The 22,261-nt window shown below is 34.8% G+C and overlaps 3 protein-coding genes across 4 annotated transcripts; 1 reads left to right on the top strand and 2 right to left on the bottom strand.

The window, feature by feature from the left end:
* Positions 1 to 477: 477 nt before the first annotated feature.
* Positions 478 to 2,324, bottom strand: LOC113351611. Its single transcript, XM_026595565.1, has 3 exons — positions 2,260 to 2,324; positions 682 to 1,149; positions 478 to 630 (listed from the first exon to the last, which is right to left on the bottom strand). Exons 1-3 carry the CDS (start codon positions 2,260 to 2,262, stop codon positions 478 to 480), a joined length of 624 nt encoding a protein of 207 aa, XP_026451350.1. The 5' UTR covers positions 2,263 to 2,324.
* A 628-nt stretch (positions 2,325 to 2,952) lies between these two features.
* Positions 2,953 to 3,713, top strand: LOC113348389. Its single transcript, XM_026592139.1, has 3 exons — positions 2,953 to 3,169; positions 3,267 to 3,387; positions 3,462 to 3,713. Exons 1-3 carry the CDS (start codon positions 2,984 to 2,986, stop codon positions 3,656 to 3,658), a joined length of 504 nt encoding a protein of 167 aa, XP_026447924.1. The 5' UTR covers positions 2,953 to 2,983; the 3' UTR covers positions 3,659 to 3,713.
* Positions 3,714 to 3,874: 161 nt separating this feature from the next.
* LOC113348388 lies at positions 3,875 to 6,987 on the bottom strand. Of its 2 annotated transcripts, none has more exons than XM_026592138.1 (5): positions 6,534 to 6,987; positions 6,340 to 6,445; positions 5,832 to 5,931; positions 4,668 to 4,753; positions 3,875 to 4,494 (listed from the first exon to the last, which is right to left on the bottom strand). In XM_026592138.1, the coding sequence occupies exons 1-5, from the start codon at positions 6,712 to 6,714 to the stop codon at positions 4,197 to 4,199; spliced, it is 771 nt and encodes a 256-aa protein (XP_026447923.1). In that variant the 5' UTR covers positions 6,715 to 6,987; the 3' UTR covers positions 3,875 to 4,196. The 2 variants fall into 2 exon arrangements, with proteins under 2 accessions (XP_026447923.1, XP_026447922.1); XM_026592137.1 differs by having other exon boundaries at positions 3,875 to 4,497; positions 6,534 to 6,985.
* Positions 6,988 to 22,261: the final 15,274 nt, after the last annotated feature.

Genomic DNA, 22,261 nt, shown 5'->3' with positions numbered 1-22,261 from the left:
TTTTATAGATGCATAACAGGTTATGCATCCATTTTCACGATGCAACATGTTATGCAGACAGTTTCTCGACTGAATGACATGTTATGCAGTCATAACCACATCATCATTTCTTTCATTTCATTAACTCCCACGCAAACCATTATCTTTCAGTTATTCGGGGGGCTCTTGGTCAAAATCATGTATTTACACCATCATCTTCTTTCATGTATTTACACCATCATATGCAATTAAACCTGCATAACAGGTTATGCAGGTTTTTGGATGCATAACAAGTTATGCAACAAATTTTGTAGATGCTAACAGGTTATGCATACATGTTATGCAGACAGTTCTCTGCTGAATGACAATATCAATTCACCAGATCAGTTCAGTGGTATTCTTGCCATCATATTCATTCAATAGCTGCAATGTCAGCTCAACATCATCTCATTCTTGGCATTTGCGTCTCCAGTTCCACACTCCACTAGTATCATGTATTTAGTGAGACATCGAATGGTACATGGATACAGGAATATCATTGCTGGACTCCTTCGTCTGATAACTCTCAGGTGGAGGCACAGAGATGTTATCATCCTTGTGAAGATAGGCATGAACCATTGATAAGGGCATCCCATCGCCAGATTCATTGACCTGGTACTTGTGTCCCATGGAGATAGAAACACCACTTTCTGAGTCTCATACCTGGTTAATTTTAACTCTTCTAATTCCACCATAGTTAAGTGAAGAAACATTATAATCCTGGGACATGGACAAAGCAACAGAAGCATCATTTCTGAATGGATCCTCCACACTTCTTCCCATATTTAGGTTATCTGAACCAGTTGAATGCACATTGCTTTCATCAAAGCTGACATCCCTAGCAGGTTCCGAACCAAACACTCGGTCACTGAATTGCTGGCCAGTTCCTGGTTCAAAATTTGTACCATTTTCCCAAGGAGGAACATTTGCAGTCAAAACTCCTGGATACGATCTGCTGTCTGTTGTATCTATAGCCTGCTTCTTACTTGGAAAGAGATCCGCTTCCGTAAGATCGAAAAGCCAATTATATTGGCGCTTGGATTCTATTTTGGAAGGATTGTCATAGGATACCTGATCATCAGGTAAACCTCCATTGTCCTTTTCAGCCCAAAGGGCCTTATTTTTGAATGACTTCACAGAAAGACTGTTATTACATGACGAAAAAAAACAAATGCAAGAACCAGATGAAGAGCATTAATTGAACTTCAGGGGTTCAGAAACTAGAGCATGACATTCCTACCACCCAACGGTAATACAGAGCGGGCACAATCCCAACGCATACATCATTAACAGTACTTAGTTAGAATCTAACAGGCCATCATGTGTAGCATAATTTGAAATTTTCTTAAGATAAAATTGAAATTGGAAGGTGTAAGTTAGTTAATGTTCCCAAAGATGCCACGAAATGATTGACGACTCTGGCATTCAATAAAATACAGTCAACAATTGAAAACAACAAATTACTTAAGGAATTCCTTCCACTAGCGATATATGCAACTTGCAATCAGAAAGTCCTATAAACCAAAGAAGAATCTTCAAAACATTCTCTTCTTGGTAAAACAGGTCAGAGCCCTTAACAAACACTTAAGAAATTAAGAAACGGATTTGAAATACAGATCAGTCAGACCTGATTTTTCTTAATTGCAATTTTCTAACATCCAAGTAATGCTGACATTTCCCTTCCATTCATTGCTTAATCAGTGTCATTTTTCAAGAACCTCTAGTTCATAAATCAATGCCATTATGATAACCGCAAAATTCAAATCACCAAAACAATGACAAACAAACCGCACCACAAAACTACCCACATTCAATTATGATTCACAGAAACTGTGGCTGCGCAACTACAGTCATCCCCAAGACACTCCGAAATCTACAAGAACCAAACTTTCACATCTCATACACAATTCAACTACCATGTATTAGCTTCACCCAAATTTTGTGGTTGTGTAACTACAGTCACTCCCAAGACACTCTGAAATCTTCAAAATCAAAACATCCACACTTGATACACAATTCAAACTACCACACATTTGCACCCAAAATTGTAAATGAGTTCTCTTTCGCTAAAACAACTATAACACGGCACCACAATAACTAATCAAAATTTCACTAAAAATCTTAATTTTACCGTAAAAACCAAAATTGAACCCGGAATTTCACTACAATTCAACACCCAAAATCAACAAAATAAAAAAACACAGAACAAATCAAACTACCACACAACCAGTGCATACATACCATCAATTTCAGTTTGACTTCCTTCCAACAAAATTCGTACTTCACCTACTCCCCTCTTCACGTTCTAAAGCTCAATCTGCAGAAATCAAACAGTTAAAGAATGTAAAGGTCATAACTTTATCACTGGAAAAGGACATTAGAATCGAAAAGAAGTAGTTTCGTCTGATGCCCTAACTCACAAGATTTAACTCAATTCTATGAACTGAATTCGGCGGAGGAAGAACAGAAGAAGAAGAAGAACGAAGAGAGAAGAAAGAAAAGAGAAAACAAAATTTTATAATTATGGGTTTGAGAATAATTTTTCCCCAATAAATGGGTATGCGCCTTCAATTTTCTATCCGTGGGTTTCTCAGTAGAAAAATGTGTGAGAATGGGTCTCAATGTAGTTTTCACAATAAACATAGGGTCATGATAGAAGAACCAGACTCGGTGCATGGTTAATATAGCCTTCTCCTAAATCCATTGCAGCCAACCTCGCACGCGCAGAAAAACAATTACAGCGGTAGCTGAGATTACTTCATCTAAAACAATTTCTTACTCCCGCATAAATTCAATTTTAAAGTCGAGTATTTGACTTTCATTTCTCGAGATTATTTCCGTGACCAAGTCAACGGTCTTGATCAATTTATCGAGTAACTGATTTGAGTTTCATTTCTGAGTTTTACGTAGAAATACTATTCTTGAATCGGAAAACAGAAGAACCCCAAAAGAAAACCCTAAAAAAATGCAATCCGATCAGCCATTGTCTGTGTTCTGTACAGTGATGGCCATGAACACCACCGATTTCTGCTACTTGGTTTGCTCTCAATGTGAGAAAACTCTCCCAAATGAATTCATTTCATGCAAGTACTGCGATCCCAAATTCTTCAATCCAGGCTCGTCGAATTCAAAACGCCTCTATCGCATTCTTGTAAGCACACCCCAAGACTACGCTGATAGTCCATTAAATTTTAATATCCTATGTGTTTTGATTTATCAATGAACGATTGGATTATTTGCGAATGCAGGTGCCTATTGCAGCATCAGAAGAAGTTTTTGTAGTTGTAATGTTTGATAGAGTCGCTCGAGTTCTCATTGGTTGCTCTGCTGATGAATTTTTCAATTTTACCACGGTTAACCCCTCTGCAGGTATTAGATTTTTTTTTTTTTATTTAGTTCAGGAAATGGAAATTGATTTGATTGTTTTATATGGGTATGTGTAGCTGTTACTGCCAGTAAACTCCTGGAGGGTAAAATGTTCCAAATGAAGCTCTCTAAACGGAAGATGAATGGCAATGCACAGCACCTTCGAGCTATATCAGTTACTCCGCTGTGCTCTGATTTCACTCCGGCAATTAAGACTTTGAAGGAACTGTATAAAGATGCAGCCAGTCCTTCACATCAATCATCTTGTTCGTAAGAGTACATTGTAGTTCGATGTTGTTTAAAAGGTGCGGTGAAACGAGGAGTAGAAATTATGTATTCTAGGTTCTTCATTTTTAGTCAGGTCATGTAAGCTCGGAGAGGCTATGTGAATAGCTTGTTAGAAATGAAATTTCTGGATAGTATCTGGAGCAGAGGCACAAATTATTTAGAATTGACAAACTGCTTGCAAAAATTTAACTGAAAGGGAATCTACTGAAAGTAGGATGCAATGACATCCTTTGCCATTTCTTCATTTCTCTGTCTTTTTTTTAAAGAACTCTTACAAGATCAGATACATCCATAAGATAAAAGCTATGAGCACCAGATGAAACACATGTAAAGTAAGCCGAGTACTTCTTTGGTTCTTCTTCATATATGAATCTTGTTAAAAGAGTGCCAGTTGAACACCATGAGAGAAGGGGGGAAAAAACTCATGTCGATGTTTAACTATACTGATGAGAGTATGAGCTGAGGAACACAGCAACATACAACTCACAAGTCCGTGTAATTAAATTTTTAGTTCCCGAACCTGGTTAAACTCGTGTACGTGGGATTCTAGGTTCCATTCTTAAGAATTTCCTTGACATTCTCGAATACCGACCTGTGTGACGCGATCGAGAATTTCCTGCAAAGCAAGATCTTGAGTTCCAGAGCCAGCCCTTAAAAATATTAGACAGTTTGAACTCTGCAGGTGGCTTAATCATCTCTTTCTCTATATTATCTTCAGTGAAGTCATCCTTATCATTCGCCTCTGCAGCATCACTGATAACATCAACCCAACCAGTGTCTTCTTTCTCTTCTTCACAAATACCTGGTTCTAAGAATGTCGACCTGCTGAAAAGATAAAAACAAATAACCTTAGACCGCAACTGGAGAATGTCAGTGATACCATTATCTATTATTGGAAAAGAGTAAGATTGAGAACTAATCATTATCTGAATACTTGTACTCTGAAGTCTGATTAATTAAGAAAGTTTGGAAATGAAGCTGCAGAAATTGCTTACCTAATGTTTTTCTTGCTAGAAGCACTCAGACTTTTCGATTTCTGTATGCGGTTAAAATTTGTAGACAGATGCCGAAGAAAATGAAGCTGCACATACAGGTTAAAAAATTAACACGAGACAAGAAAATTGAAGTCTGATACAAGAAAAAGCCATCAATGGATTCTTAAGTGAGAAAACACGAAAAGAACAAGATAGTAGCAGAGGTTGAGTATACTGTGTTTGATATATACGAAAACGTGACACAGATGAAGCATTTACAAAAAGAAAAAAAAAAACAGATGAAGCATTTACAAACATGGAAAATTGATGCCGAGTACTCACTGCTCCTTTGTACACCAAGGCACCCTTGCTATCTATAAAATTTAAGTATAAGTGTCCCCATAATTGAACAAAACGATGTGACCTGGTTCCCAAGGTTTTAAAACCGTGTTTTCTACAGCAAAACCTAAGTGACAACCTTCTTTCCATAAACTCCATATGGATCATTAGGAACTAACGGAAGAATGCAGCATCCTAAAAATAGACAACGAATTTATCCTAAAGCAAGACAACATTCGCATGTATCATGAAGCCAAAAATGTTTCCTCACTTCAACGCCAGTAGTAATCCTTCTACATCCTTAACATAGCCTCAAACATAATATAATCTACTATTTTACAGGTAAGGTCACACAACTCAAATTAGTTACTCGCGCGGTAAAATAATGAACAGAATTTGGCAACCAAAATCTCATGGATGAATATCTGCACGTTCATCACTAAACTGGGTGTTCAAAAGTCAATTGACGAAACAGAAGTAAAACATTCCAAGGAGAGGAAATCTGCCAACTAAGAGACAGTACTTCATCTTAAAACAATGTGGCAAATCAATGTCGTATTATCATAGATCTAAAACAATGTAGCAATGTGCAAATCTGTGTCCAACAATTCATCAGAAAGAATAAAAAAAACAATTAGAATGTCATGGTTATTCAAACAAACTAGTGAAGAGATCATCTACACATTGCATTAGCCTCATTTCTGGTGTAAATAAGATTTGTAAATTGGAAAAATATCATACTCAACCAATTGTCTCATATTCATGGTGTAAAAACGAAAAGAACCGCAAATTACAATAACAACTTTATATAACAAAGAGTAAATGTGGGTAAGGACAAGTAATAACCTGATCACCATCCCTGATCAAAAAGCTTTCAAGACTATCCTTGTCATTCAGTAACTTCTGATTTTCAAAGGATAAGCAGAAATGGCCCCAGACATGTGACCTGAAAAATCCGCATCAACATTCAGTTGAAATCTATGAAAAACACATATAATCCAAAATATAGACAACGACCACGACGACGAGTTTGAAGGTTCACAAATGGCACATAATGGACAATGCATTTAATGTAACCAACTGTACCTAAATGGAGGCCAGTTACTATAATCTCAATGCAAACAATCAACCTTAAATGTACCTAAGGTACTCAAAACTTTGTCATTCTCTCGCAGTTTCCTTCAATAATCATTCACATGTACATTAGTAAAAAGAAACTTCTGAATTCAAAATGTAAAACCCTAAATTTGATTTCGTGTTGCATTTCACTCAATCCAACCCAAATTACAAACAACAAATTGTTTAACATAACTAAAAACTAAAACATTAGATATGTGAAATGATATAACAATACCAAGAAATCAGTCCCCGATTGACCATGGAAGAAGAAGATAATGTGAAAACATCCTCCACTGCTTGTTTAAGTTCTCCAACTGTAGCATTCCTTCTGATATGAACATCTGTAAAAAAAAACACACACACAAAATCTAAATCAAAATTCACAGTAAAAATCAAAATCAGAAAATCAAATAAAACCCAATTAATTACCGAAGGAAGAACCATCCAATTTGACGATTTGGAGCTTGATAGAAACATGAGAAGGAAGTCTTTCATAAGGTGTAATGGCAGTATGATGTTCATTAATGAAAGGACTAAACGGCAGAGAAACGCTGGTTCTACGTCTCTCTATTAAAGAAAACCTAGGTCCGCAATCGAAACTTCGTCGCATTCTTCTTCTTCTCTCTAAATAAAATCAAGAAAAACAATGGAGTTTGATTTCTTGATGTTTTGTTTGATTGATTTATATTTATGTTTATTATTTCAGTAAAAAAATGGTTGAGATTCTTATGAGAGAAACACACGCATTCTCCTTCTTCTTCTTCTTTCTCGATTCAGATTCTCAACAGATTTTTTTTTTAAAACGGTGGTTTTATTTTTGACGGAAGAATCAAATGAAATCTTGTTGGGTGATGGACTGATTCCTTTTCCTCTTTGTTTTCTTTCATGTTTTTTTTGTTTGTTTGTTTTGTTTTGTTTTTGTTTTCCCGTTTTGGTGTATGGTTTAGCTTGGAAATCGGAGTGACAATTAAAAAATTCAAATTCTCTGAATTTTGTTCCTTTCGATGTGGAAAAAATTCTTGTTCAGGTTTGTGACTATATGAGGAATTTTCAAAGTAGAAATTAATGTTTACTTCCATTATTGTTGGTTTTAGATTGTCTAGTCCTATGTTCTCAAATTTGATATCGGGAAGTCCAAATTTCATATTAAAAGAACGGGTTAGTCTTTTTTCGAACGATTTAGTCCAAAACTGAAATTTCCGATGGCAAAAATAACCCTCGTATGAAAATCTGGGGTATTGATTTGTTCTTATTTCATTTCTTCGCTCTCGTCAAATCTCTAAACCGAAGACGAGCAGCTAAGTTTTAGTTTTTCATTTCGATTCATCTCAGTATTAATTGCTAATTTTTTTCTATGAGATCTACTATTCTTGAATCAAAAGAAACCAATCTACCAGTTGCTGGTCTTGTCCGATTACTCTTCCATGATTTTATGGTAATAATTTCACTTCCGATTTGATTTTGATTCTCTGTAATTTTAGTTTTGGTTTATGTTATTGAAGGAATATGATGCATATGTACTGTTAAACTCAACTAATGGATTTGGAACTAAGAAATAAGTTTTTCGAATTAATCGTTGAAGGGATTTGATGTGATTGTGCAAATCTAGCACAGTGTTGAACTTGTTTGTCGAGGATTTATTCGTTGCTCTGATATTGTGGTTTTTTTTCAATAAATATGTTTCTTTGGTAATTCATACCGAAACTCTTTAGATTGGGTTTTGATATAGATTATGAGATCGTTAATGTTATTTCTGTATAAATGACTCTCGATCATGTTTAATTTTTATATAGATTATGGGATTAGGATGTTAATTTATAAATGCATAAGTGAACTTAATTAAAATTATGTTTTTAAGGTTCAGACGTTCGTGTTAGTTAACTATTTCGTCATCTTAAGTTTCTTTTTTTAAGAGTACAAAAGAATTGATTATAAATGGTACGAATGTTGTATGTGTTGATTAACTATTTGTGAAGTCCTTTCTTTTGAAGTTGCTGACCACTTATTAATCTTCCAGGAGATTGCAAGACAACTTTGGTTGGATCATTACTCGAACCTTTCGAAAATAGTATGGACACGAGCTTCATTTTTTTCCAAATGATGTACTTCAGATTTACAACTATTAGACTTTTTTTTTTAATTCCACCAGTATATATGTTTGTTCATTTTTTTTATCTTGTAGCCGTAATGCAAACAGATATCGAATACTTGAAAAATAGTAGCCCAGCTGTGCTGATAGAGGTCTTGGAGTACGCTGCTAGAGTTGGAGAACTTTCTACTGCTCACCAAGTATTGTACTTCTCTACACTATAATTGTATCTGTGATAAAAGTATTTTTTTTAGTAGAAATACACCTCTCTATATTATGTGATTTTATCGGTGATAAACGACTCCATATTCTTATGTATGTGTAAATAACTAGAGTGTACAAACCGGTACACATGTGAAAAAAAATGACTGCTATAGATTCTTGTGTGCATTTAATTTTTGTTTGCTAAACCAAAATTTTAGTGGAAGAAGCTGTCTGCTATAGATTCTTGACAAAGATTTAGTGCATCGCGCGAACGACAACGGGCTACTCTTGACACAATGGTTGCCTTACAAGTTGCCACTAATATCCCTTAATCTGAGAGGTTTAGCATAGCACTCTAACTGACATCACGAATACTTGGTATACATTTGCATGTCAGTTTAACTTTTTTCTTCATTAAAACACTTAGTTCACTTGATCAACAGGCTCATGTTAATAGTTTTATTTCGTTTTTATATGAATGTGATACCGGAAAATGTTGGTAGTTGGAACCTTATTGATTCTATAAGTGGTGAAAATGATGTTGACGAGATATAATAGCGATGAATTCTTTTTAGCATGGATCTAACAAATAACTTTTTGCATATGGTATGATGCCTGCGAATGTGTCTACATATATTTGTCTTGGTTTATATTTGACTTTGTTTCATTTTAAGCTCATGTTTGTTGTTTGGTTTTGTAGGTGTTTTCATTATTGGATCATTCAAATCTCTGTCTAGCTGGTGGAGTGTGTCGACAATGGAGATCGGTTAGTGGACATCATGATTTCCGGAAGTGTTTGAATTTTTAAGACAAGAGTATAACTGAACTGTAAAGTAAGTATTCCTTGAGTACTTCTCTAAAGACTAAAGTATTGGTAGTAACACCAACATCTATGATTTTTCCTCTCCGAACAAAGGTTATTAGTTTTCAAAAAAAAAAAAAAACTGACTAATTAGCATGTGGATTGAATCTTAATGTGTACATAATTGTACACATGTGGATTTTTAATGGGATAACTAATTGACAATGATGGTAGGAGACTGGGATTGACGGCGGTAGTATATATGTGTCTGCAATAGTGGTTGAGTTCGGAGTCTTTAAAATGTTAAGATTTTTAATGTTGTAGAGCATACCTTTTTGACAAAATTAGTTATAAATATGTACTTGTATGTTGTTGGCAGCATGTTGTTAGACATTGATCTTGTCATGTGTTTGATCACCTTTATAAATCTAGAATAATATTGTACTTTCTTTTAATATAAATAAGAGCTTTCTGCCCCGTCAAGGTACTCACATACATGTAATATAAATAAGTTGTTGGAAATTCTGGGAAAGATGTTGCCGAGGGGAAAACTTGAGATTATTTTACAAGGTAAAATTCTATAACCAAGTTAAACAGTAAACATTAGATGAGGATAATTTGACACAAATTTGGTTAAGGAGATTCTAAATTGTTTGCTAGATATATAATGTTATGGCATATTGACACAAATTTGGTTAAGGAGATTCTAAATTGTTTGCTAGATATATAATGTTATGGCATATTGGGGAAATTTGTTGAATGAAACATCAGTTTGTTATGTTCTTTTGCTAGATATATAATGCTATGCTGCAGTTACTAATAGTAAACACTGCAATCTACAGATGCTAATTATGGTGTACATATTTATACACACGTTGACATTATGGTGTACATAGTTGCACACATGTAGCAATTGTGATAACAGTAGTGATGCAATTATTAATGTATACATATTCATTTAAAAGGTATTACTTAAGAATTTCCACCCTTCTATTTTTTTACTTCATATTTTGCATCCTGGTTATTCTATTTGTTTGTTGATAAGTACATAATTATATAAAAGCAATTCAATTCCTGCACCTTTAGTATTCTCGCATTTCTATTTTACTCAAACTAGAAGCTCTCAATGTGTGTTGTGATGTGTACATAGTTGTACACATGCTGTAGATTAATGTGTAAATAGTTATACACCTGTTTATTGGGTTGACTTCTAGGTGTTGATCGGCAATTCAGGAATAAGTTTTGGTTAATGTTTAATTCTTCTACTGGTAATTATTACTCGTATACTTTTGTTTTGATTTCCAAATTTCAATTCAGCATGCAAATTTGATAATGGTAGACTAGAATTTATATCAACGGGTGAAACACTATCGTTGGGTCGCAATTCAAGATTTGTTATGAGGTCAGTACCAGCTTGGCTTTTATTCTTTTTAATCATTCACTCTGTCTTAGCTCTGGATAACTAAACTCGAGAACTCTTTATACATATATGGTGCATGTGAAATTACTTAGATTAACTGCTTGTTTAGGATATGCCCAATTTTGTGTGTTTTTTTTCTTCTTTTTGTTGTAGACTTTTTATGTGTAGACGATTCAAGTTGTATATGTGTATAAACTTCTGCATTTTGTTCTCTCTCATGAATATACGAGTTGTTTTTTGTATACGGATGTTATATTTTCTAGATTTTGTACATGTGTACATGGTGTGCACTAATGTTCTGTCTCATTGATATATGACATGTTTTATGGGTATGGGTGCTGGATTTTCATGATTTTTGTAGATGTATACATGGTGGTACACCGCCATGTGTACGTATTTGTACACCTATAATATAAGTGTACATTTTCGTACACATGTGACAGAAATTACATGTGTACATAGTATCCTATTTTAGGACTCTTAATCAAGTTTTAGTAAGCAATCTTTTTCGTTTTTTGGATGTCGAATCAATGATACTATGATTCGCTGGATGTTGGTTACGACAGAAATGTTAGGACTATCTGATTACTCCAATACTGTCAGTTGTATCAATACTTCTCTAGCAAGCATCAATTCAAGCATCTTTCCACCATAAAAACGTAGAGATTGTGGAATCAAGGCCAAGAGCAGCATTAAGTTAAACTAAAATCCAAAAACGTTGAGGAACTAGATCTGATTCACATAATATAATCACGGGCTTGCTAATGTATCAATCCAGGAAAATAATCATATATACTGTAGCTTTATAAATAATCATATCTACTGTAGCATATATTCTTAAAAGTACGTAAGAATTAACCGATGTATTTTCTTGTACACCAGTTATATGGGTGCATATAAAAGTGCACCTTTTTTTTGTGTGCTTGTTACAGGTTTATATGCTTGTACACCTTCCTCTTGCTCTTAGAGATTCAATAGAGGAAGAGATGGCAAGAAAGGACGTTGCTGAAAGGGCTGCAGAAGAACAAGGAGGTGGACAGGCTTCAAGTTCACATGATACAACTATGATTGAAAACGCTGGCATTATGTCTGATGGAGCTAATACAGGCGATTTGATGGCAGGTCTCATGCTTGTTATTAGTAGTCCTGGGGTTGAATCTGTGGTTAGAAACATGATGCAGTTCATGATTGTACATGAATTAGAAGATGTGGTTTTCTGCAGTGAAGGAAAGATGTATTTGGTTTGATTAGAGTTTATGCATTCTCGAGTCTGAAAGAAGACGGTGTTACTGAGATTTCAAGGTTAAGACTGTTGATTTGATGAATATGAGATGGAGACAGTATTGTTACTTTGTATGATTTAGAGTCTGCAGTGAGTAAGCTGATAACGAAATGAAGAAGTGTTGTGTATTATTGCTGGCTGAGAAATTACAGGGTATGGATAAGCTGCAACTGGCTATGAACCAATTGCAGGTGATGCTATGAGAAATTTGGATGGGTTTGCTTTTATGTTGCAGTACAAGGAATGGTACAGCTGAGTAACTGGTGCTATTGAGATGGTAGAACTCTGAAATGGTAATCTGGTGAGTAAATGATAAATGCCGATGGAATTGCAAAGATGAAATCTGAAATGTGTGATGTTGGTGGTACTGAGGAGCAAGAATTTGTGTTGATGTTGGATGGGTAGTGTTGCTGCAATGAAGTGCAGCTAGGATTGGAAAGCTACAGAAACGCATAAAAAATTCGAGTTGAATGGTTGAGGTGTTGTGGTTGTTTGCGGCAGCAGGGTTAAGAGTGGTTAAGCATTGACACTGGTGTTGGTAATGAGTTTGGGTTGTAAACATGTTGTATTTTTGTAAATGTGTACATGTTTGTACACCAATGTAAACTAAGTTTTTTTTTTAAATGAGAATTATATAGTCATATGGGTACTTTTTTTGTAGCTCTCGGAAAGAGCTTTCCGAATATATAAAGTTTGCGAATTTTGGACAGACGGTTCGAAAGATAAATTGATTTTAATTTTCTTTTATATTATTTAAAATTGTTGACATCATCATGAGCGACTTTAGACTAAACTGCAAATATTTTGACTAAATTGTAAACCAGGAAGGTTATTTGTGTACTTTCCGTAAAAAGGACTAATTTATACCTAGTTGAATGGGTTAGGACTAACTAGTATATTTGGATGAGATTTTGGACTAAACCATGGTTTTCCCCATTTCAAACGGGTATTTTCTCTGATCAGTGATTTGGAATCGCCATTTAAATACGGGCCCACATCACATGGCACTTACATTTCCGGAGGACTAGAAGGTCCGTCCGATTCTAGATACACCTTCGGGAACACACCCTAAGGCCTATTCCTATGCATATGGCAAACATCATATTTTACCATATACGTATCCACTATGCGTATGTCAAACTTCCAAACTCATATGCTTATATGTCAGAATAACATATAGGCATACACGATTGAGTTTTCAGCGAGCGATAGAGACTTTATCGCTTCGCTGAGTAATGGAGATTTTATCGCCGGCGATATTTTCTTTATCTCCAGCGATATTGTTTTTATCGACCAGTAATTTTATACATATTTTATACCTTCTTCTTTCCTACTTTTTTATTATCTTAATATATTTTGTGAAGTTTGTGAAGTTTGCGTGAAAGAAAGGTATCCTTCCAAAGGTGAATTTTATATTATGGGCACATTTTCATAATTCTCTTCCTACTATGAGCATGTTGAAGCACAGAGGAGGTCACGTTCAAAGTGATTTATGCAATGTTTGTAAGAAAGAAGTAGAGACTTCTGATCACATTTTCTTACATTCTGAGTTCGCTAAGGAGGTGTGGCAATATTTTTTTCAGTCTTGTCATGTGAGTAGTGGTACTTATGCGACATTGATTAAACTGTTTGAATTTTGTGCAGGTGTAGCAGTTCAAGGCAGGTGTAAAAATACTTGGGAGAAGCTTATATATGCTATTATGTGGCATTTGTGGAATGAGAGGAATGCTAGGACTTTTGGTGGTATACGCAAAATGGTGGAGGAATTATGTTTACATATCAAACAAACCTTAATTTTGAGGCACTTTGAGAGTGAGGTGGCTAGAGGGTTTTTTGTAAATGAAATTTTGTTCCCCTAGGAAACAGTTATTCACATGTAACTATGTGTGAGCTGCTTAGCAGGCTTTGTACATACTTTTTTATTTTAATATAACCTTCTTTTACTCAAAAAAAAATATATTTTTTCATAAATAAAGGGATCCACTAAAGATTTTATAATACATAATATCCCACATGGATCCCAAAAAACACACACAAATATATTTTTTATTAATTAGGGTCCCACCTAAGACAATTAAATATATCATTTTAATCAAGTTTGCCATATCTACCATAGTGGAGAAATGAATTTTCCATGCCATGTGACATGCCAAACTAAATTTTATACCATATCCCATAGGGATAGTCCTAAAGACCAGCACTGATAAGGGTGTTAGTGACTGTAGGAGGGTACAAAATCCTATACAAACTGGAAAAAGTTGTTTCATTTAGTACAATTGCAGTAAATTGGTAGCCCATTAATGGTCATGCTGAATACCGTTCCCCTGATTAATCCTTTAAAATGAGAAATATTGAATTTATCGAGTGTCATACTTACGAATGCTCCAAGTAAATTTTCTGTGTAACTATGACCCGACAGCACTGTGAATCAATGATTTCTTATCACCCATAGCATTTCAGCCTTATAAATTTGCATCTTTAGGTGCATTACTTGCATTTTTTTTCCCGAGCAATGGACAACAATATCGCATTGGTCAACGCCATTGTTGCATATGCATTATCGATTCCTAAGTCATTCCATGACTTGCATTGCATCCCTAATTCCTTCCTTGAGCTGGTCAAACTCTGAATCAAGGATATTCAATATTATCTCATAATATTGTATGTGCTAAGTAGCCTTTTTTGTCTCATCCACGATGGCGCTACATTGTTGGGCTATGCATCTTCATTGGTCAGGTCACTGGCTTCAGTAATGCGCCATCTTGGCGCTTCACTATTGGGACTGTTAACACTGAGCCAAGGGGAAGTCCAAACTAGTATCCGTTGATATATGAAAGATAAATACCCTCTAATGGGACAAAGTAGCCCCTAAGGAGAGGCCAAGTTCATGAAGTAATATGGGGACTTGAGGACTAAATCCCAAATCCACATGGTTATGTACATAAACATAAAGGATCAAGGAGGAATTAAAGGAAAGTTAAAGGTTATATTAGGGAAAATGACAATAAGGGTAAATAAGAGGATTTTAAATACATGTGGAATGATGTCATGGAAAAGGGAAACTTAGGGAGAGCCTATAAAAGGAGGAAGGTAGTACAATGGAAAGCATGCTCTCTCTCTATCTTACTATTTCAGGAAAAGTTGTAGTCATTGTTGTGATTTGGACGTGTCGGCCTAGTATCAAATTACCCTTTCAACAACTCCAATCCACAAGACAAAAAGGTTTTTGAAGAGTCTATTTCGAGGTCGTTTAGTTGGAAGGTGATTCTTTGAGAGGGGAGTATTGATGCTTGACTCAATTTTGTGGACATTACTAATTCGATAGAGATGATTTACATAATCATTAGATCTTACATATCTTACATTTCATATTAATTGGTTAGATATTTTATATTTTGTTGCTCCTGATTACTTCTTCGTTATAAAAGTAACACTAACATCCCCATTAGCGGGATCAAAAGCTCGCTCTTTCATTTACAAAGAGAGAATGGATATGTGAATCTCCACTTTAATGGACATCAGTTTTGTAATCAAATAGGAATTTGTTGACTTCATATATTCATAAAAATTTCAAACCTTCAAAATGACAAGCCGTTATGGGGTTGTTAGAGAATCCTCGGTCAAACACACAAGTTTTCGTATATCAAGTTTTTTGTCATATTTAGTAGATCAGAACTATATCTTGATTTATAGTCTAATAGAGTCAGTCTTGGACTTGGAATACAACATGGTAGTTGAGTATCAGAATTCACCAATCAACTTGAAGATTGAAAACTTAAGAACAACGACGTCAATGGAAACTTCATCAACAAAGGTATGTGAAGACTGAATATCCTATTTACTCATGTTATCTACCATTATATCTACTGAGACATATTGTATGATTCTTGTATTATGATTAACATTGCAAAGAAGAATTCAAACAATATATAACTTGTTACACAACAGATTTGAGAACAATTTATTGTTTGAAATATCTCAATTGTATAATAAGTTCATAAGGAGTAGTCAAGTTTGGTTTTATGTTCACAAACTGATTTCCCAAGTTACGAACTCGAACTTATAAAACAAAGATTTGATGAATTAAATCTCTAATAACCCATGTATACGATCGTGAACCGGTCGATTTTGAGATGTTCCTGAATATCTTTTCTTTCAGTAGTACACGAACTGAACTGGTTGATTTTTGAAAGGTTCCTCGATACTTTTTGCATTTGAGTACATAAATTGTTTTGGACAGTTCGTAAACTTATTAACTACAAATGGGTTCTAAGTTACGACGCCGATAATTATTCACGAACTGTTTTGGACTTTTCATAAACTGATTTTGGTCTTGTGATATTAAACTTTAATTTATGCGTGTCGGTTCCAAAGAACTTAACCATTTTCCCTGGTTAACCACTTGGTGTACAATGTCTATTTCGACTAATATTACGGTTGTACCTTTCCTTTTTGTGATTCAAAGAAAGTTATCACATCCTTATATGAAAAATCGATATTGAGAAGTAAACAAGTTCACGAACTTAGCTTTGTTTGTAAGCTACCAAACTTTGTTCATTAATAAATATATATAGGACCCTCTGCATACTAGAATCTTAATCATGACACTTTTATGTCCTAGTTGCGGCTAGAGTCATCCTATAAAACCTAGGTTTTCTCTGGTTAAACGGTATTAGGTTACCAATTTTAAAATCTTCACTAAGGGAATCGTGAAGCATGACCAAAAAATCTTTTACCTGATAGATCTTTGTTATCCTGATCTTATTGATTATTATAATTTTCGAACTATCGATCAACAAAAAGATAGATATAAATCACAAAGTACTCTTTGTATCAAACTTTATGATTCCATAAGATGGATATCTAAAATACTTTGATTTTAATTGTTCTTGTGAGGTAGAATCGACTAGGCATATTTGTAACTTTTGAAGAGAGTTAGTAATATTAATTGTTGAGTTTGCTTGAGATCCTCTTTTCCATGAAAATCCCTCATAAGCATATATATTGACATTACTTTTTTTAAAGCACTGCTCGGTCGAACTCACATGCATTTCTATCTCAAGCATGTTAGTCAATGTTAGTGATCAAAACTATAAGTCTTGATTTCTAGCCTATTTATAGATGTCTCGGACTAGGACATAGTTTGTGTAGTTGAGCTTAGAATTCACAGCGTTTATCACTTGAAGAAGAAGAACTACTAAGGAGAGCTTGTGGAACTTCATCGACAAAAGGTATGTGCAGACTTCAACTCATCTATCACTTGGAAAGTCTATTTCTACTCTATCTCCTATATTGAGACATAAGTCGTATTATGATATAGTTTTCTATATACACATTTGAGATTTCGAGATGAGTATATCTCGCTTACATACTTATCGAAATATGTGTCGGTAAGCTTTTGGTTAGACCAAGTTCATATATCATGAGAAAATTGTCGAGTAACATTTTACATGGTTTGTGTGATACAATCATTTGGTGTAAGATTTGGAATGTTTCGATAATAATTATTTCAATATCATGAAAATTGCTTTGATGCTAATGGTGTGTGAAAACGACTATTATCATTATAGAAGAATGTTTCAATGATTAAAATAAAGAGTTTAGAATCGTGTAACATTCTTTGGATATAAGCATAGAATGTGTTCGCACATTTGTGTATAAGTCCAAAACCGGGAACCTAAAGTATGCATACTTGTGTGTATACAAAATGGTTGAAGGAGAATGGATAAGTATGCATACTTGTAGCATACTGGCGGAAGTTCACGTCCGTGAATTTCTATTGATGTTGGAATTTTAAAACCAACTCATTCAGTTACCTAAGTACGCATACTGGCGGAAATTTCACGTCCGTGAATTTCTGCTAAGTTTTGAAAAACCAAACTCAAAGAACCGGTTACTTAAGTACGCGTACTTAAGTGGTTACTTTATAAAATCGGAAGTGTACATGAACTTAAACATTTATTAATAAGGAATGCAGTCTTTATAAACTGTGGCTATAATGTTCATGTATTGATTCGAGTGAATCAAATCGATTTTGCTTCAATTGTGTTCTTTTATAAATCTATAAGAATATAGCAATTGAAAAAGTCATTAACTAGTTTCATTTGAGTCATTTAAACTAGTTTTGGTTAAGATGAATAAGGTTGATATGAGAGTAATCATATGGCTAACCTCGTTAACTATTTGTGAACCAACATGTTGTACATGTTTGGGTACGGTTACATAAACCTAAATGAGGGTACATTTCATGTGTGTGTAACAAGCTAAGTTCGATCTAACGGTTGAAAGATATTAGCTTGGTTGAATCAGACTTTTCATCTAACGGTGAATATTGAATGCTTTGTTACCAAGGTAACTTGGATTGCAAACCATGATTTGAAAACTACATAAAGGAGAACTCTAGCAACTGGGAAACCTAATCCCCACACCTACTGTGTGTTATTAGTTGCATAACTAGAGTCTATTCTCCTTCAACCTTAGGTTTCTTCTCGAGACCCTGTAGGTTAACGACTTGAAGACTTCATTGGGATTGTGAAGCCAGACCTAACTATTCTCTTTGTAGTTGCGTGATCTGATCTTTTTGTTTCTATCGTGATTGAGTGCAATTGTAAAATTGTCTTGAGATTTCTATCTCTGATAGGCAAGATAGAAAAGTTTTCACAAACACGTTCGTCTCATCGGTTGTGATTCCACAATAACTTGTTTCGCTAGTCGATTAAGTTTATTATGAGGTGATTGATAATACTAGGCTGTTCTTCGGGAGTATAAGTCCGGTTTATCAATTGGTTCCTGTTCACCTTGATTTATCAAAAGACGAAACAAAATCTCTTGGGCATTTCTGTGGGTTACAGATTTATTCAATCCTATAGACTTTTCTGTGTGATATGTATTTGTTTATCAAGTCTTCGATTTTGGGTCGTAGCAACTCTTAGTTGTGGGTGAGATCAGCTAAGGTAATCAAGTGCGTAGTATCCTGCTGGGATCGGAAATGTTAGGAGCATAATTGTACCTTGAATTAGTGTGAGATTGATTAGGGTTCAACTACAGTCCAGTCCGAAGTTAATTGGTAGTAGGCTAATGTCTGTAGCATCTTAATACAGTGTAGTGTTCAAACTGGACTAGGTCCCGGGGTTTTTATGCATTTTTTGTTTCCTCGTTAACAAAATTCTGGTGTCTGTGTTATTTCTTTTCCGCATTATATTTTGTTATATAATTGAAATATCACAGGTTGTGCATTAAGATCAATCAATTAGAATATCCAACCTTTGGTTGTTGATTTACATTGATTGACACTTAAACATTGGCCTTTAGTACCGTTCAAGTAATTCTCTTATATTCAATCGGGCTCGTAGATTTCTATTTGTTGATTGCGGATTGAATTAATATTTAGAGGTATTAAACTCTTTGATATACTTTATTCAAGATTGAGTCTGACTGTCTATTTGATTCTCTAGAAAGTGTATTGGAGTAAGTCTTCTTAGATTTCCAAAAAAATTGTTGGGTGTGGTTGTTAGACCCCCATATTTTCAATTGGTATCAGAGCAGGAAAACACGTTAAAGACCTTACAAGTCTGTGTTTGTAGCGATCTGATATGGACATAGGTGCTATATCTATAAATGTACCACCAGTCTTCGATGGCTCAAATTAATTTTGGTAGAAAATTGCTATGCATGCCATTCTTCAAGCGCGTGATTTTCAATCATGGGTTTATGTAGTTAATGTCTATGAGGCTCTCGTTGTGGCAATAGGTAATGCAACCGTTCCAAAGAACATTGGTGCATATGATGCTGCAGAGATACTTGCTGCAAAGTAAAACTCCGACGGTTTGAATGCCATCATACATGCCATTACTCCAGATCTTCAGCACCATGTGACTACGTGCACTAGGTCTAAAGATGCTTGGGATATCTTAGAAACCGTATTCGAAGGAAATACCAGTGAAAAGGAAGTCAGGCTTCAAAACCTAAATTCCGATTGGGAAAACCTTCTTATGGAAGATGAAGATTCATTTGATGAGTTTAATCACAAAGTGTCTGAAATTGTTAATGCATCTTTTGCATTGGGTAAGACTATTCCTGAAAATGACATTGTGATGAAAATTCTCAGATCGCTGCCATCTAGATACGATTCTAAGAAGCATGCCACGTTGAAGAAAATAACCTTGATGCTCTCTCAAGAAATACGTTGGTTGGGAAGCTAATTATATTTGATCATGAGTATACATCCAAAATCGGAAAATATGTTGCCTCCAAAGCACAAAGGAACACTAAATTACTTGATAAAAGTAAAAGTGTTTATGTCTCTGAGGATGATCTTTCTGAGACTGATTCATCAGATGAAGATCTTAACAAATTAGTCTCTATGATCACAAGACAGTTTAGGGATCTTCTATTGAAGAAAAGTAAAAGGTTTTCCAGAGACAAACCTATGTCATCAGTTAAACCTAACAATCGTATTCCTCCTAAAAACAGGGATGCTGACGAGGCTGATGACGAGGATATGCCACAATGCTTTAAGTGTAAAGGTTTTGGTCATTTTGCAAATGAGTGTCCGAAACATAGAAAATACACTGGAAACAAAGGTCTTGCTGCAAATCTTGATGAAATGTCTAATCATCATGATTCCAATGAAGACGAAAATCGAGAGTTGCACTTCTTTGTGAACATATCGATTTTTATAATTGTAGCAATACATACATCGATATTGATATTTTTCCAGAAGAAAACTCAACTAATCTGGAATAAAAAATTGACCTTCATGTTAGAAACTCCCCGTTTGATTTTTCAGGTTCCACTCTGTGCCTAGAAGCTTGCACATCTCAGGCGTCTGAATCATTTTATCCATTGACATGCTCTTATTGTTCATTCAAGGGTCATGAACTTTAAAAGTATTTCAAGTATAAACACAAGATGAGACATGTCAAGAAACTTCAACGAAGAGCAAATCGCCTAGCAAACAAGCTTAAACTTGTTCAAAAAACCACTGAGGTATGTAAGATTTTATCCTCTTCGAAGAAGTTAGTTTCCAAAGATAAGACACGACCATTAGAAAAGAGAGTTTGGTCTAGATATTTTGATAGACAGGGTTCTATGATTTCCTTTCAAAAAGGTTATGGTGGAAAAAAATTTGTTCACCGCAGTATAACTTAAATGTGTTGCTTTGGTGCATCTTGTCTCATGTGCCTGATCAAAAGAGACAAGATTGTGCACACCTCAGGCTTTAAGAAAAGAAAAGTGTTTTTTTTTCTTTGGTTTGGAAATTTGGAATTCGTTCTTTTCAATTGATATTGGAAGAGACCTCATTGTGTATTCAATAAAAGAGGGTTATTCTCGATAATTCTACTCTCTTTAGGGTCGTGAATTGTGTGTGCGTGAACCTGTGTGGTTAAAAGGTTCCGTAGCCATATATTCTTTTTTCCTTCTCTGAATCTCTTTTCATCCTGAGACTGCCTGTTGAGTTTAAATTGTGATTTCCTCTCACAAACCCATACACGTACGGATACTCCAAGCATCATGTGCTCTAATAGAAAGGATGTTAACATGATTGTTAAGCCATCAATCATGAAGAAAAAATAAAAATCTCTTTTACCTCCAACTTTGAAAAGAAAAAGAAGGAATGTGAGGAAGCCAAGAGTTGTTCCTTCAAATTCTCATAAGTTTTCTGATGTTCTTGAAGAGTTGAAGGAAGCAAGGAAGGAGATTCAGCAAATACAGGCTTTTTTTATGAGAACTCTCGAAATTCAGAAGGCCATGGTTCGACATCATCAGCCTAGAAGGTTTGTTGAAATTGACTCCTTTCTCTATGAAGCTTATGTTCCCATGGTTGTTGACGACAAGGAGTTCGGAGACGATAAATAATTCTTCAGAGGTCTCAATGTCTAGTAAATCTTCTTTTGAGAATTTATTTATTATGTTTTTAGAAGAATAACTAGGGTTTGGAATATCCATTATTGTGAGTACACATAGCTATGTCCAACGATTTTCATCTTCAATGTTTTTAGATTTATTTATTTAAACTCTAAGTTTTTATGAAGATGATTTTTGCAATTTTAATCTTTATGATTTTATATATTGCAAATTATTATGGGATATGTTGTTTACGTCCGTGAATCTGTGACTGTCCCATACTTGTTCAAAAGTTATCTCTATTGTGTCAGTATGAAAGTACTGATAGAAGAGAGAATGAACTTTTGACATTACAAAAGTTAAAGCCTTTTATGTCATTATTTTGATGGAAGAAAGGATAAAGCTTTTGTTTACAAGGATTACGTCTATTACATGTCATTGTGCAAATAGTAATGAAAAATAGAATGAATCCTTGTCTATTCCGTAGTATTGGTCAATCTTCGATCCACATTTT

Source organism: Papaver somniferum, chromosome 2 (assembly GCF_003573695.1).
Source record: "Papaver somniferum cultivar HN1 chromosome 2, ASM357369v1, whole genome shotgun sequence".
Taxonomy (NCBI): domain Eukaryota; kingdom Viridiplantae; phylum Streptophyta; class Magnoliopsida; order Ranunculales; family Papaveraceae; genus Papaver; species Papaver somniferum.
The sequence above is the reverse complement of the archived record's forward strand: the minus strand, read 5'-3'. Positions and strand labels throughout refer to the sequence as shown.

Bases quoted from the DNA above. Each gene is read 5' to 3' on its own strand.
- LOC113348389 (XM_026592139.1), top strand. From the start codon at position 2,984: ATGCAATCCGATCAGCCATTGTCTGTGTTCTGTACAGTGATGGCCATG. The intron at 3,170-3,266 runs GTAAGCACACCC...TTGCGAATGCAG, and splicing joins AACGCCTCTATCGCATTCTT to GTGCCTATTGCAGCATCAGA. The intron at 3,388-3,461 runs GTATTAGATTTT...GGGTATGTGTAG, and splicing joins CACGGTTAACCCCTCTGCAG to CTGTTACTGCCAGTAAACTC.
- LOC113351611 (XM_026595565.1), bottom strand. The intron at 631-681 runs GTATGAGACTCA...CACAAGTACCAG, and splicing joins GAAGAGTTAAAATTAACCAG to GTCAATGAATCTGGCGATGG.
- LOC113348388 (XM_026592137.1), bottom strand. From the start codon at position 6,714: ATGCGACGAAGTTTCGATTGCGGACCTAGGTTTTCTTTAATAGAGAGA. The intron at 5,932-6,339 runs GTATTGTTATAT...CGGATTTTTCAG, and splicing joins AATCGGGGACTGATTTCTTG to GTCACATGTCTGGGGCCATT. The intron at 4,498-4,667 runs GTAAGCAATTTC...TTATCTTTTCAG, and splicing joins TCTAGCAAGAAAAACATTAG to CAGGTCGACATTCTTAGAAC.